The 16,467-nt window shown below is 41.9% G+C and overlaps 1 protein-coding gene across 2 annotated transcripts; it reads right to left on the bottom strand.

The window, feature by feature from the left end:
• Positions 1-2,500: 2,500 nt before the first annotated feature.
• Positions 2,501-15,709, bottom strand: sapcd2 (suppressor APC domain containing 2). 2 transcript variants are annotated; one of them, XM_063478490.1, is made up of 6 exons: positions 14,579-15,709; positions 11,415-11,548; positions 8,850-8,996; positions 5,277-5,378; positions 4,436-4,552; positions 2,501-4,334 (listed from the first exon to the last, which is right to left on the bottom strand). In XM_063478490.1, the coding sequence occupies exons 1-6, from the start codon at positions 15,366-15,368 to the stop codon at positions 4,206-4,208; spliced, it is 1,419 nt and encodes a 472-aa protein (XP_063334560.1). In that variant the 5' UTR covers positions 15,369-15,709; the 3' UTR covers positions 2,501-4,205. The 2 variants fall into 2 exon arrangements, with proteins under 2 accessions (XP_063334560.1, XP_063334559.1); XM_063478489.1 differs by having other exon boundaries at positions 2,502-4,334; positions 4,436-4,555; positions 14,579-15,703.
• Positions 15,710-16,467: the final 758 nt, after the last annotated feature.

The following is a 16,467-nucleotide window of genomic DNA, read 5'->3' as shown; positions in this document are numbered from 1 at the left end:
TTTTCCACATCTGTTGCATCGTATGACCATCTGGCTGCGAGCAGTTTGACATTAGACGTCACACTGAGTTGCATTGTTTGGACCGCCAAGGTTTCGCAGTCCATGACAGTGCAGCGTCTTTATAAAGTATTTTATTTACAATTTTTTCTAGGAGAAAATAGTGTGAATTGGGAAAAACTTGTTAGAAGGATCACATTCATTCTTTAACACAGCCTGAACTCTCTTAGGCAGCTTTCCTGTACTTTCTTTAAATAGTTTTCTGGAATAGTTTTCCAGGCTTCTTCAAAGCTCTTCTTTGGATGTTGGATGCCTTTTGTTCTGTTCTCTGTCCACATGATCCCACACTGCTTCAATAATGATGAGGTCTGGGCTCTGGGGAGGCCAATCCATGAATGCTTCACTGTTTTTCTATCCAGGTATGTTTGTACTGCATTTGCTATGTGTTTGGGATCATTGTCGTGCTAAAAAATGAAGCTATTGCCAATAAAACGTTTTCCAAATGGTATTGCACAGTGGATCGGAATTTGACGGCACTTTTCTGTGTTCATAATTCTGTAGATTTTCACAAGATCTCCAACACCTCTAACTAAAATGAAGCCAGAGGCAGAGCCTCCACCTGTTGTCACTGGTTTTCAGTCCAGTTTTTGTGATATTTGGCATACCTCAGGCGTTTCTCCTCATTTGCCTTTCGTAAGAATGGCTTCTTGACAGCCACCTTTCCACTGAAGCTATTTCTGAAGTGCTTTCAGTGAACAGTAGATGGATCCACTGAAGGTCTAGATCAGGGGTGCCCAATCCCAGTCCTCGAGAGCTACCGTCCTGCAGCTTTTAGATGGATCCTTGTTCCGACACACCTGAATCAAATGAATGGCTTGTTATCAGGCATTTGCCAAACTTGATGGCATGCTGAAGAGGCAATCAAACCATTTGATTCAGCTGTGTTGGAGTAGGGCTGCATCTAAAAGCTCCAGGACAGTAGCTCTCGAGAACTGGGATTGGGCACCCCTGGTCTAGATGTATCTCTCAGTCCTGTGTCAGGTCTTTGTCTTATTTATTAAGGATATGAACTTTAGATACTGTACATTTTCTCTAGATAGGATTCATTTTATTCCTCGTGGTTCTTTTTTGTCCTCCACTTGTCCATCTTCCAGAAATCTTTTAAGGACAGACTGCACACCACACTGAGATATGCCAAGTTTTCAGTTAATAGCTCTTTGGGAATCAGCTTGTTGGTGCACAAATACTGTTTTATGCCTGTCAAACTGTGCTATCTTTGGCATTTTTTGCAGATTGAACTAAAGACATGGAAATAAATCATGCATTTTTGCAACAGGCTGCTAGTACCAAAGTTATGTGTAGACACAACAATGGTTCCTCCCTTGGATTAGGTTCCTTTAAATGATGCTCAGTTGGTCCCAAGGGGTCCAAAGTGCGCCCAGAAAATATCTGCCACACCATTACAGCACCACCAACCTAAATATTCATGTACTGTGCAACAAATTCTGACCCTACCATCCAAATACACACCAGAAATCAAGATTCTTCAGACCAGGCAACGATTTTCCCTGACTTTGACTGTCCAATTTGGGTTAGTCCATGTGAATTGTAGCTTTCTTAACTGATGAGAGTGGTGCACAGTGTGATCTTCTCATGCTGTAGTTAATGTTCAACTTGTTGTGGTCTTTTGCATACTTGGTTGTAATTAGCTGTTATTTGAGCCTTCCTGTCGGCTTGCAGCAGTCTATTTTCCTGATTTCTAACAAGACATTTTCTCCCTGAGAACTGCTGCTCACTTAATAGTTTCTTTTTTGCAGACCATCCTCTAAAAGACCTTAGGCATGGTTGTTTGGGAAAATCCCAGTAGGTCAGCCTGTTTGGCTCTAAAAACCCCCACACCCCATTTAAAGTCACTTAAATCCTCTTTCTTCCCTATTCTGAAGTTCAGTTTAAACTTCAGCAGGTCGTCTGGATCGTGTCTACATGCATAAAGGCAGTGAGTTGTTGCCATCTGTGGGAGAAGTGCAAATGTGTTGCATTAATTACATCAGGTAATCATCGCTAACAGCCAACAAGGGAAATCTCCTGGAATTATGACCAGAATTCACAGCAGAGCTAAACGGGCCAGATTATCCTTGAATATCAGTTCTACTTGAGTTTTTCTTTTATAAAGATATTTAACTGCTTTGTCGTGTAAACTGCAATTGCAGTTCGTGACTAGCAAACTGCATCAAAATATGGAAGCAGAAAAAGAGAAGCAAGACCACAGAGCTGCTCATCTTTTCTGATTTGGAGACTAGATGATATTGCTTTTGCATCAGCATCCACATTTCTTTTAAATAAGCTTTGTGCACACTGAAAGATAATCGATATGAAAAGAGCTCAGTTTCAAACAAATATCATCTGTTTCTGTCATATTGTGCTGTTTTTATAATATTGTGTTTATTCTTTAATTTAAGTGTTTAGCGTCAGCACAGCTTGTGGGAAAATGCATCTCGAAGAACCACAGAACCAGTGTCATCGCTGTCATGTTTATTTCTGACATTTAACCTGAAGTCTGAGTCCTCTCAATAGAAAGCAGAAGGAAAAAGAGTTTCACACATCATGCAGTTTGAGCAGCAAGAAACATACAATCAAACAAGTTGGGGCTGGATACCCACACGGCACAGAAACTGTGTTATACGCAGACATCCCAGCAGTACCATACAGTTGCTATTAAACCATAATGTGTTTAATTATTTCTATTTCCACCCACAAACTAAACAGTACTCCTGTAAACTTGCAGACTGCTGGTAAAAGGGGAAACGTACAAGGACAAAACAGGGTTTTCACATCTGTGCTAGCGTTTTAATCTCTAAGATTCAAAGTGAAATCTCTTCAGAGAATAGAGTGATTTAGTATAGTTCCCCCACCTGGCTTCTAAATCCTAAAATCTGATCCCTTAGGTCATCGAGGCAGGTCCTCCAGGGGTGTCCTGTGGTGTCTGGCACCAGATCGTTTGGGCCTCTGTGGATCAAGCTTGTCCTGCATCAGCAAGGCTGGAAGCCAGATGTCTGCCATGCTCCTTGAGCATCTTCAGCGGCGTTTGCAGAGTGGCAGGCTGCTGCTATCAGTTTGACCATCAGCAGTGTTTAGGCAAATGTTATAAGTCAAAGTAACATCAGCGCAAATTCTAGGGAATAATATTTCCCAACAGAACACTCCATTGTATCGGAGTGATCAGTGCTTACTTTGTTTATCTGTATTACTGGGTTTTTTTTCTGGCAGCAGCTTTTCCGAAACATTCACCATCTACTACGTTCATGCTCCGCAGCTTTCTTCCACATGCAAACTTCCAAATTTCCCTAATCCACCTCTGCCTCTGCATCTCATTGGATAGTAGGCTATCCTTCCATATTTTTTTTCTCCAGTCTTTAAAAAAAGATAATAACATTCAAAAATTGAGAAACATTTAACACGCTACTATGAAATACAAACCGCTCTTTCAGTAATTCATCTCTGTCAGCGTTTGAAATCAAACACTGTGAAACCAGGGAAACGTGCTATTGAGGATTCATTTACATCAAAGGGGAGAAATACTGAAAGTCGGGGACACAGTGTCTCTTATACAGATTGAAATAAAAGTACCAAACTTAAAAAAAATGTATTTAGGTCACAGCAAGTGTATCCAGCTAATGATTTGTTTTCCTTTTTTAAGAGTATGGCGTTTTATTCCAAGAGAAATGTCTCCTCCCCGCCACTTCCACTGTCCAATAGCTTCTCAAACCGCTACTTAAGGAGCGATGGTGGACTCCCGGTGAATGTAAACGCTCTCGTTATTTGATTGTTGTGCAGTGGAGATCCTCTAATCCTGCAAGAAATGGAGTGATGGGACCATGAGCCTCAAGTTCTAGTCTTCTTTTTTTTCTAACCCTAACAGGAGTGTTACTGCAGTACTCGTACAACGAGAAGTAAAAAAAGAAAAAAAAGAAAACGGATTTAGACAGGATCAAGGTTAGGATCAGGAGTGCTCGCATCTAGCAGCAGTGTGTGGTTTGATTTGGGTTGGAGTGCTCGCATTTATGGCTAAAGGTGCATCACTGTCCCGAACGGGCAGCTGGGTAAACAGGAGCCAGTTTCAGATTACCGGCGTGCTGATATGACATCATCGTGATGTCTCCTAGCTGACGTTTGGTGTTGGGTGGAGTTTCTTTTTTTTTCTTTTTTTTTCAGATAAAGGTGGAATCCAAGGTGCTTGTGTCTTGTGCACTGCGGGCTCGGGCCTCAAAAAGCTGCTTTATCAAAGCCGACTTCTCCTGCTCCAGCTGGGTGATCCGCTCGCTTTTCTCCGTCACCTCCTTAAAGAAAAGGTAGAAGAGAAAATAAGTGAGCAGGCTTAAAAAAAACAAACAAACAGTATGTTTGGTTGGTTATTGGTGACACATTAAATATATAAAACCTGCGTGAGGAGGCGGTTCTGGTCCTTCAGTCTCTGGATGGCTTGTGGAGGAGCTGGAGCAGGAGGCTGGGCGTTAGCTGAGAGAGCTGCTGTCTGAGCGCCGCTGGAAGGAAATGGCTGCTAAGAAACGAACAGGAACCTGTTACACTTCAGCTCTGCCACAGTGTGTCACAGAGTAACAAAATTAACATGTTGAACATTAACCTGGCTTCCCTTCAACTGCTTTGCCTGCTTCAGGCTATTTATTATTATTTTGAGAAATATTTACTGCATTCAACATTTCCAGGTAACAAAAAGAAAAGAGATACTCTGAGTAGGACAAAATTAGGTTTTAAATACATTCCACTTATTTATTTAATTTCTTTCATTTCATGTCATTTAATAAAACTCTGATAATGCCGAGACCCACGTCCTTTATTACAGCTAAATGATTATAAGCATACTGTTTCTCAGGTTTTGTGACTCTCGGGGATTTTATTCTAAAAAATGCTGATTCTTAACCCCAATTCTTTCATTAGAGTAGCAAATATTCAGGCCCCGTAGGGTTGTGGTTGGCTTATTACAAACACATACATTACAACATTACACAATTTACACAGGCTGACATGGCACTTAATCTACAGACAACAGAGAAAGACAATATTGAAACCCCACATAAAGAGTTCCTCAGGGGCTTGGCATGCTAAGCATGTTCTGGCTATTGGACATTTTGAAAAGGTCGAGAAAAGTTGAAATCCAAATTTAGGGGTTGTAATTAGATTACACAAATAAATCCCAAATCATTAGCAATGCCTGACTCTGCTTAAATCCTAAAACAAAGAAAAACAAAAGATAAACTCACCATTCCCGTGCAGGAAATAAGCTCATTAAGGCAGCGGTTGGCTTCTTGTAATTTGGGAATGAGAGCATTCATGCGACTCTGATTGGCTTCTGTGAAAAAATCCTGCAAACGAGAGAGCATGAAAAAACGATCAGGATGACATTCAAGCATCAAGAGAAAGAAAGATCTGATGGCAAGCTAGGATGGTGACTTGACAAAGCATTAGTAAGCTCAGGTGAAAAATTGTGTCCAATCAGGTAAAAGTGCTTGAAAAACATTTGCAGAGACATAAACCAAGCCTTGTTACATATTTTTATTTTGTCAGAGGTAACTGAATTACTCTTCTCCTGCCCTTAAATTATCAGTTTCCTGCATTTCTCGCTCACATTTACAAGCAGTGACTGGAAAGGCTATAGCAGAAAGTTGTATATAAAAGATGGAAGTCGTGCCTTAAACCTGCATTCTTTCTAATAGCCAGCAGGGGGTCACTTCTTTTTGTATGTAGCAGCCATTCCCAAACTTCACACTGCTTAATCCACCCAACCTTAAAACTGTGACTCTGTGGAAAATAAAGCATTTCCTATGTGTTCTCATTCATTAATCCTGATGATTTTCCATCAACAGCCTTACTTACCCGTTTAAATTTCTTTCAAGCTAATAACAAAAGATAAGACAAGTTTAAGATCAAAAATTGGTCAGAAAAATGAAAAATAATAGTAAGTCACTTTTAGATCCCAAGGTTTTTCCCCCCCAGGATTTCAAAAGAAAAACATAATGGGGGAAAAATGTATATACAGTCAGGTCCATAAATATTGGGACATCGACACAATTCTAACATTTTTGGCTCTATACACCACCACAATGGATTCCAAATGAAACGAACAAGACATGCTTTAACTGCAGACTGTCAGCTTTTATTTGAGGGTATTTACATCCAAATCAGGTGAACGGTGTAGGAATTACAACAGTTTGCAAATGTGCCTCCCACTTCTCAAGGGACCAAAAGTAATGGGACAGAATAAGAACCATAAATCAAACATTCATTTTTTAATACTTGGTTGCAAATCCTTTGCAGTCAATCACAGCCTGAAGTCTGGAACACATAGACATCACCAGACGCCGGCTTTCATCCCTGGTGATGCTCTGCCAGGCCTCTACTGCAACCGTCTTCAGTTCCTGCTTGTTCTTGGAACATTTTCCCTTCAGTTTTGTCTTCAGCAAGTGAAATACATGCTCAATCGGATTCAGGTCAGGTGATTGACTTGGCCATTGCAAAACGGTCCACTTCTTTCCCTTCAAAAACTCTTTGGTTGCTTTTGCAGTATGCTTTGGGTCGTTGTCCATCTGCACTGTGAAGCGCCGTCCAATGAGTTTTGAAGCATTTGTCTCAATATGAGCAGAAAATATTGCCCGAAACACTTCAGAATTCATCGTGCTGCTTTTGTCAGCAGTCATATCATCAATAAATACAAGAGAACCAGTTCCACTGGCAGCCATACATGCCCACGCCATGACACTTCCACCACAATGCTTCACTGATGAGGTGGTATACTTAGGATCATGAGCAGTTCCTTTCCTTCTCCATATTCTTCTCTTCTCTTCTCATCACTCTGGTACAAGTTGATCTTGGTCTCGTCTGTCCATAGGATGTTGTTCCAGAACTGTGACGGCTTTTTTAGATGTTGTTTGGCAAACTCTAATCTGGCCTGCCTGTTTGTGGGGCTCACCAAAGGTTTACATCTTGTGGTGAACCCTCTGTATTCACACTGGTGGAGCCTCCTCTTGATTGTTGACTTTGACACACATACACATACCTCCTGGAGAGTGTTCTTGATCTGGCCAACTGTTGTGAAGGGTGTTTTCTTCACCAGGGAAAGGATTCTTCGGTCATCCACCACAGTTGTTTTCCGTGGTCTTCCGGGTCTTTTGGCGTTGCTGAGCTCACCGGTGCGTTCCTTCTTTTTGAGAATGTTCCAAACAGTTGTTTTGGCCACGCCTGATGTTTTTGCTCTCTCTCTGATGGGTTTGTTTTGTTTTTTTCAGCCTAATGATGGCTTGCTTCACTGATAGTGACAGCTCTTTGGATCGCATCCTGGCAGTTGACAGCAACAGGTTCCAAATGCAAACAGCACACTTGAAATGAACTCTGGACCTTTTATTTGTTCATTGTAATTGGGGTAATGAGGGAATAACACACACCTGGCCATGGAACAGCTGAGAAGCCAATTGTCCCATTACTTTTGGTCCCTTGAGAAGTGGGAGGCACATTTGCAAACTGTTGTAATTCCTACACCGTTCACCTGATTTGGATGTAAATACCCTCAAATAAAAGCTGACAGTCTGCAGTTAAAGCACGTCTTGTTCGTTTCATTTGGGATCCATTGTGGTGGTGTATGGAGCCAAAAATGTTAGAATTGTGTCGATGTCCCAATATTTATGGACCTGACTGTATGTATATATCAGCTTATGCTACTAGTTTTTTTTAAGTTGCAATTTTTAACATTATGAATTCCTTTGTATTTATATATTTTTTAAATCTTAAATTGTTATTTCTTATATAATCTTATATATTTTATTATTCAAATTATTGTTGTTGTTGTTATTATTATTATTTAAAAAAACAACTTTAAAATGACCCCTCACCCCACCTCCAGTACCATTACAGCCTACCACTGTGAAAGTGACTTTGATTTATGTGCTCAGTAAGCACTTTCTTTTACTCTGTGACTAACAATGCACTACTAAATAAGTGACTTCAAAAAAGGATCAGATGTTAGCCACATCCATCTTTTATATACAGTCTGTATCAATGATTGAAAAAATGTCATACTTCTGTGACACGAGGTGAGCAAAGTTGATTAATTAATAACTGATTTGAAGCAAAGTCAAATCATATCAAAGCTGCAGTAGGCAGAAATAAGAAAATAAAGAGTCCACCATCATCCTGCAGCTTACTATAGCCCTTCAGTTAAAAAACAAATAAATACAACATTTCAAACCCAACTTTCTGACATGAAAGTCTTCTCTTTAATCAGCTCCATCACCATGTCTATTATTTATATTCAGATTTTTATTCATATCGTGAAATCACAGCAGTTGCCTTAAGGTGCTTTATATTGAAAGGTAAAGACTTTACAATGATAGAATAGAGTCTTTTGTACTTTTTCTAATGCTTCATAATATTCAGCTGATCTTTTAAGAAATGTGATTCCCTAAAGTCGCCCATAATTAACTAGATTTTCTAAAGCCTGAAATAGTGCACGGTCGTAGATCCCTGTTGGGCAACTTGTGTTAATTTAAAAAAAATAAAATAAAACATGTTGCCTACTTCAATTTTAACGAAGAGCCGGGAGCGCACTCAAACTGTGCAACCTCCAGTTCACACTGAATGCAATATCACAACAAAGTCGCAGCCTCATTCTTAGTGTTTTCATTCATTTCACAGACTAACAATTTATAATTGTATGTTTTAAACAATTAGTCCTTATTCTAGATATTTCAGAAGCACCGTCTTGTGATGCAACATGGTCTATAAGTTTTATTTTAAATGCATATCACACTTTGTAGCTGTTTCACAGTAGTGTTTGAACTGACCGCACAGTGTGAGCTTTGGCCGATGTGCCGCTGTCTCTCTGTGACATTGTGGATTTGGTCCTGGTACCATTCTCGGGCCCGCTCCACCACTTCCAGGCCCGCCAGCAGGGAATCCTTCTCCTGCTCCAGCTCTTTCATTTGCTTCAACTGCGTGAGTTGAAATTGAAAAGCAGATGTAGGAGAGTGAAAAGAAAGAGGTTGGTTAAGAACCTAAAACAAACTCACCTGAAGTTAATTTCTGTATAGATTCCCCACTGAGACTCTAATGAATGAAAACATTTAAGTTTCGTGACATCACTAAGAGAGCTTTCGAATCAAGATGAAATCTAATCACTGATTTATTTTAATTTTTTTGCCAGCACTCTGCATGGTAGACAAACTCCAGTCTTTTCACAAGGGCATCCGCAGCACGCTCTTTTGTGCTGGCTGAGACAATGGCGCCACACCAATTGTGTGGGACTCTCTCCCATCATGAACAATGTTTAGAGGAGCAATCACCCCCAGCACTATGGCAACCGCACAGCAACCTAAGAATGGGGTAAACAGCACTTCAGCTATGGCCACCCCAGTGTTTGTGAAAGAGAGACAGAGAGGAAGAGATGTGTGACAGAAAAAGCATGTTTGTGTGAGTGTGTGTGTGTTTGCAGCCCAGCAAGGCTGCAATGAGTTGTGCTGACCAGGCTGTCCATGCAGCAAGCTGCCACAGTCAAGGCCTCACTGTTGGCATTCAGCCACCTGGTGTGTCATCTATGTCTATCTATCCACCCATGGCTCCATCCATCCAGCCAACCCTGCACAGCTCCCTACATTCCACAGATCATCGCTCATACACCAGTAAACATGCAGGAAACACTGCCTGACGACACACTAAAATCCTTCACCAAAACTCACTCTCACTCGCACTAAAGTGAGAGTGTTCACAAATGAAGAGGAGAGGAGGGGGCCTCTGATAATGAAATGGTCGGAGGGGGGAGTCCATGTTAAGAATGAAGCACCAGCATCAAATCTCCCAAAGGGTGCAAAAAAGAGAAAATACTCACAGAAGAAGTAGAACAGCAAAAAGCTTAAAGGGTTATGGAAGACTTGTGCTTTCGTGCTGTCAAAAATGCACACGAAAGCACAGATTTGATACCAAACTGATTCAAAGAACACAAGGTGTTTTCAAGCTAAAAGTGATAAAAGTGATAAAAACAAGGATATTTATGAAGACTTATTCTGATCATTTGATTAATTGGCAAGTCTCCTTTCCTGACATGTTTAATATACCTGAATATTAAAGAAACTAAGGCAGGAAGTGCACACATTGGTGAAGAAATGATTTAAAATGGTATGCTCTGTCAATCAGCTAACTCACATCATTTAGTTACATTTTCTTTAATTAATCAGACTTCTTAGAGACTTTTATTTTTCAAATCATAACCCAAAAAGTCAAACTTACACTCAAACTGTATCAAATCCTCACAATGGAGACACTGTAACCACCAAAAAAATCTTTGTTACTTTGTAACTTTCACACAATTTTGGGCACAAAGAAAAACCTCATAAGTACAAATCATTAATTTCTACTGTCCATTTCAGCTCATACATCAAAAAGCTACTGGGAAAACTTTACTGACGCTGACACAATTAAATACCAATACAAAATCTTCAACAGTGTAACCTTTTCTTTACAAAACCATCTCACAGATAGCCTCTAAATGCCTCTATCCTCTTTGACTATCTCTCCCTCTCCTTCTCCATCCCTCTCGACCTACTCACCCAGAGGAAAAAGTGCAGGGCCTTGCTGCTGTAGAGGCTACTGCTGAGGGGGATGAAGACGGTAGTGTAGGCCGCCCACACAGCCGTTAAAGCTGGGCCAGGCCTGCCAAGCGAGTCCTCTACTTCTACCAGGCCCCTGGGCCCGACTCGGCTCACTACCATCAGGGCAGCAGTGGGCCAAGCCGGCCTGGGGTGGGAGGGAGGGACAGAGGGGAGTGGGGGAAGGAGGAGGAGGAGGAGGAAAGGGGCTGGGATAGAGGAAGAAGGAGGGGAGCCGGTCAGTAAATTTCTCCAGACACAGAGGCCAGGGGAAAAAGAAAGAGACGGAGACGCTGACAAAAACACGCAAAAGGAAGAGGGAGAAGAGGTGAGCTGGAAAGAGTGGAAAACGTTGAGGCAGGGGGAGAGAGGGAGAGCGAGCGCTGGACCACAGGGTGGGAGGGGCAGAGTCAGAGGGGGAGGCAGGGGGGCAGAGGGATGGGAGGGGAATGTGTGGGCCAATAGGAGGTGAAGCAGAATAGAGCCTGCTCTGGAAATGTTTTCTAAACTTGTCAAAATAGATATTTGTCTGTTTTTCATTAAGTTTCCACACAGGCCTCAGTCTCTCTATGAAACTCCAGCACAAATAAAGCAGTGAAAAGGGCCGCCTGCTAAACTACAACGTGTATATGGCTGCTTAATTTATCTTTGTTTTTCCAAACAGGCTTAAACATGTAACATTTTCCAGCTGGTCTGTTTATTCCCGTTTGCATGGTAACTTCATAAAAACCTGAAACGAATGTGTTTGTGTGCTTTTCATTCACCAACCATTCCGTAATCCACTCCATTGGAAATGGTATGCCTCCTCTGCTCTTCCCGGCTCCGCCCGTGTCGCCTTGAGCCGCCGGTAAATCCTGTAGCTGATTCACTCTGAGATCTCGGCAAACCTGATTTCACAACACCTAGACAAACGTGAAACAGACAGTTTCAGCATAGCAATGCAGTCTGGCGTGCACTCAGTTATTCCTGATGACAGTGGATTAAAAACACAACACACTTCACTGTAAAAACATTTGAAAAAGTGACAATCTTGCACAGAAAAGTAAAAATACTCCTATTCTTTGCTGCACTATGACATACTTGTTCTATAATTATTCTTCATTTGGCTGCTCGCTTTAAGGGTCGCCACAATGGATCATCTGCCTCCATCTCACACTATCCTCAGCATCCTCCTCTGTCACACCAACACTCTGTTCCTCTTGAGCCACTCCTGGCTGCTTTTTTCCAGTTATTTTAAAAGATTTTTTATTTATTTATTTAATTGTTTGTCATACTCTGATTTCCAAAGTACTTTCAGATGAAAAACGTCGCATATGAGAATGCATGTTACTCTAACAGTTCACAAAGAGTAAGAAAATGCTTGAACTGATGTATTTGGGCTGCCAGTTTTTACCACAGGAGGGAGCTGCACTCTGTAAATGTGCACTGATGTGGCAGCATTTATATTTTCTGTTTTATTTTAAAGTGTGCATATGGTCATTGTCCCTTGTGTGAATGCTTATAGGGATGTAGAGCATCTGAGCTGTTTCCTGAGCCTTGTTGGCGCTTCTAAAGCCAGCAGTGTGCAGCACTTTAATGTTTAACAAGTGAAGGACTGACAGAAGACATCGGGTTAGGATTATTTCTTAAAAAAGGGACAGACTTTGATTTCACATACTGCAGTCCAAGCAGGAGTAGATCTGCTTCCAGTTACTCTATAGATCTAATAAGGTTTCTCTGCAGGGACAGAGAAGCGGTTCAGGTTGCGAACTGGTTCCAGATTGTCTAATCCGTCACAATCTCTTCCCTTGAGGTGTATCACATTCTTTCATCAATGCTTGAATGTTTGTCTAACAGTAGCACATTGCAAAACAGTGACGTCAAACTTGAGGCAGTCAAGCCCTTTTTTTTAAATACTGTTTCTACACTCCATTCAGACAGAGAGTTAATGAAACTCTTGCATCACTGACACCAAATCTGCACAGGCCTGCTTTTTTCCACATGAATAATAATCAGGAATCAGTGAGCGAATCAATAAAGAATCAAAGCTGTGAACTGAATCGACAGCAGCGCTGGTATCAGTCTAATCTAATTAAAAATCATCCTTATTCTTTTGCCCACATCTACTTTAACTCTTCTCACACCTGGCCTCTATACCTATGAATGTGGAGTTAAGTGAATGTTTTCCTCTTTCCAAGATCATGCTGTCACAGCTGAAGTACATGCAGGTTCTCGTTAAGTGGGCGCTATCTCCAAACTATTCAAAATCTATATGTATCACATCTCAGTGGTATTCTGTGGTATTTTATCATCATCAGATTTTTAGATTTGAGTGCACAGCTTTCACTAAACCAGGAGACAGGGAAAGACAGAGTGAGTGTCTGGGATATGTGATGAAGTTCACGGCGTTGAGGAGGATTTCACTGCTGCCGTGATTCAGAAAGTCCTGGCCTGTGTGCTGTAATCTGGACTAATCCAACAGGGTTTGGCTGCATGTGAGAGATTACAGCATGAACACTGCTGGTCAGTCTGTATTATGCCCCAAAGTGTGCGGACACATAAGCTGCACACTCTTGCTTTGATGCTTTAATATTTCTGCCATTAATGCGCCATTATATCAGCATGCAAACTTTTGCTGATTTTGGAATCCGGATCGTAGTCAGCACCTAATTCCAGTTCATCCCAGAGGTGGGGTCACAAAGCTGGAAGAACAATGCTGTTTAAAATGTAATGGTTTCCCTCGATTTCATTTAATCACAGCGCCAAAAATGACAAAAAGCAGAATAGACGTATGTGAGTCTTTGCATCTGAGCATGAGTGAAAATCAGAATTCACACTGTTCTCAAATGGTATATGCAGTTAAAGCCCTGAGGGCTCAACAGAGAGATGGTAAGAGTGTCACTCTTATTGTAGCTCCACACAGGCCTGAGTGTACAGATATGATGCAAACTCGAATAGACTCAAGCTGAGTGTATGTGACTATATGAAAGGGCAAAAAAGAACTGTCGTTCCATATATGACAGCATGTATATATTAAAGAACTTCACCACAGTAGTGGTGTAAGACCAGAAAGCTAAATACTGAAGACTCAAATGAAACTCTAAATCTTTGCAGTTTCTAACATAATCTCTGACCTATCTTAGGGTTAACGATGGCAATTATTCAACTAAGCACTCGTGACTGCAGCAGAGCCTCTGTTTAAGCCATGACATAATGCCATAATGTGCTATCAAAATCCCAGAGACTGTTACTGGACTCTCTTCAATGTTCCCTTTTTGAACCTGTGGAAAACTCCAGCTGAATAACAAACAGTGACTTGCAAGAAACTCTGAAGATATTGTGCACTTGTGTGGACATCACGGTTCAGTAGCCCCAGTCAAATTATAATAGGGGAATGAAGAGCGTAGGACTGCAGTGGACATATCAGCTCAGGTTATGCATGCAATGTAAGGACTCATCACAGAAATTTAGTGTCATTACTTCTGAGCCCTGGTGTTCTTAATTAGCAGCTTCTCAGTTGCAGATTAGATGCTTTAGTTTTGGAACAATAAAAATCGATTTAGTTAATGCACCCCCCAAAATATCTGCGCGCACATTAATAAATGATTGTTAATTTTGGTTAAGAAATGCCAGAAATGTCTTTGTTTTACAGACTTCAGATCAATCTCTGCCAGTCAGACTAATTTAAAGCCATCATACTGGACTTTGATAATTATGTCTGGCATTTATTAGTAAGTTATTAACATTTTAAAAGATTCATCGCTCTGGCTAGAAATTTCTGAGGTTGTGGAATTTCATATAATTACATGAAAGCAGCATATTGTATAAACTGAGCAAATCTGGATCTGTTTTCAGTGAGCAGTTATGAGTTGCTGTTATAAATGATGACATAATGAGTCCTGCATGAACTCTCTGCCCCCCTCACACACTTGCAGTTTTCTGGTGGCACTTACTTGGTCTCTGGAGCTGTGGAGACTCCAGTGCCAGCGACTCAATGGACCTGCCCCTGCTCTGCTGGTGCTGTGCCGGGTTGGTAACATGGCTCGTGTCGGTGCGGTAACACCCACCCTCTGGAGCGACGGGAATCCGTTCCAAACTCCGCCCGGGTCTCTCGAGGCCCGCGCTGTACCGCGCCGGTCCACACGCCGGGTACCCGGACCCTTCCTCCGGCCTGGCCCGGTTCTGCTGAGGGGGTGCCCGGTGCTGCTGGGTGTTCGTTACGTTACTCGGCCCCAGCGGGCGGACTTTGTTCTCAACCCGAGTCCCGACATTGCATTTGGACAGTGGTGCGAGTTTGTGGTGCTGCTTCGGAGCCTGCTGCGGGTGCACGGCCGCCTGGGCCTTGAAGTTGGAGCTGTTCTCCGGGTTGAGCATGGAGTACCGGAGCCCGGCAACAAAGCGCTCAAAAGTGAGGCAGCCATGCGGTGGTGTGACCCTCCTGAGGCAGCCCAGCACTCCGCCTGGCAGGTCCCGAGTGTCTGCGCCCTGCCAGCGGCTCTCGATCTCTGAGATATGGACGTAGCCCCGACCACCGTCATCCAAAATGTCAAAGAGGGTCCTCAGGCTGTGCAGAAAGGCTTTGGGCAAACCATCTGTTGAATACTCACTTTCTTTGGGCTGCATTTTGGCAGTTTTAAAGCCGTCCGCGGGTCCCCGAAACACCTCTTTCCTCGACCCAGCTCTGCCGTAAATCACTGAAGTCCCGTTCAGCTTGCAGCTCTGGTCAGTCGCGATCAAAGCCATGAAGGTATTGATAGTCCCCAGCTAATCAGTCAAAAACACACTACACGGGTTGCCTAACTGCATGTAAACGCAAAGCTGAAGATACAGAGTATAAAATAAATTCCCGCTTACTTACTGAGCAAGAAAACATATATGTTCATTAACTTTTATCCCCCAAAACGCCTCCGCTGCATATTTTTCGGGAATAACTACCTCCGCCGCTCTGAGATCCATACTTTCCTTTTTCTGCCCAGGACCGCCCTTCAAACGGTTGTGCGCGAGCGTCCCGGGACCAGCCATTGGCCGCGGTGTGCACGAGCTCCGCGCTCATTGGCTCTGACCTGAGGTAGGCTCCAGTTTGAGTTGTGCTTTTGTTATTACTAAAGCTGCGCAGACGTTATTCATAAAGCCTGGATATAATTACATACAGGGCGTTTTTAAATAAAAAAGACGTGCAAACTTTCACCTTACACACGTCATATCCGATACAGAACCCCTTTGTTTAACATTAAATACCTTTAAACTTACAAGTTAAATAAAATAGGCTGTTGATATATGTTTCGTATATCTCAATTTAATAATAGTCATTTAGAATTTATCTCTTTGTCTGCATTAAACTGACTAACACATACCGACTATGCATAAAACATACTTCTGTGCTCCATAAAGAAGTCTAGCAGGCAAAAATAAAGGCAAGTATTCTACAAGACAGTAGAAAGTTGCTTGTTGCAGGTATTCAAGTTATAATCTCCTCGTCATTCTGGTGCCTGCATGCATGGTCTAGATATTCATTGCAGGCAGCAGTGCCAAGTATTGCAATAAAAGTATTTGCTCTCTTCCTGGTTTCTTAATTTTTGTTTTGCATATTTGTCACATTAACATGTTTTAATCATTCAATATTTTTGATATTAGACAAAGCCAGAATAAATACAAATGCTGTTTTTAAATGATGATTTAAAAGTCTTGATATGTGTCCCCTAAACCTAATAAATGGTTGTGCCGACCTTGGCAACAAGAACTGCAGTCAAGCATTTGCAATATCTGGAAACATGTCTCTACGTCACTGTGGAGGAAATTGGCTCATACTTCTTTGCAGAATTGTAGAGTTCACACACCAGTC

Source organism: Pelmatolapia mariae, linkage group LG7 (assembly GCF_036321145.2).
Source record: "Pelmatolapia mariae isolate MD_Pm_ZW linkage group LG7, Pm_UMD_F_2, whole genome shotgun sequence".
NCBI lineage: Eukaryota > Metazoa > Chordata > Actinopteri > Cichliformes > Cichlidae > Pelmatolapia > Pelmatolapia mariae.
This window is presented reverse-complemented; position numbering and strand designations above follow the sequence as displayed.

Bases quoted from the DNA above. Each gene is read 5' to 3' on its own strand.
- sapcd2 (XM_063478489.1), bottom strand. From the start codon at position 15,368: ATGGCTTTGATCGCGACTGACCAGAGCTGCAAGCTGAACGGGACTTCA. The intron at 8,997-11,414 runs GTTGGTGAATGA...CAACTCACGCAG, and splicing joins ATGGAGTGGATTACGGAATG to TTGAAGCAAATGAAAGAGCT. The intron at 5,379-8,849 runs GTCAGTTCAAAC...TCTCGTTTGCAG, and splicing joins GCCAAAGCTCACACTGTGCG to GATTTTTTCACAGAAGCCAA.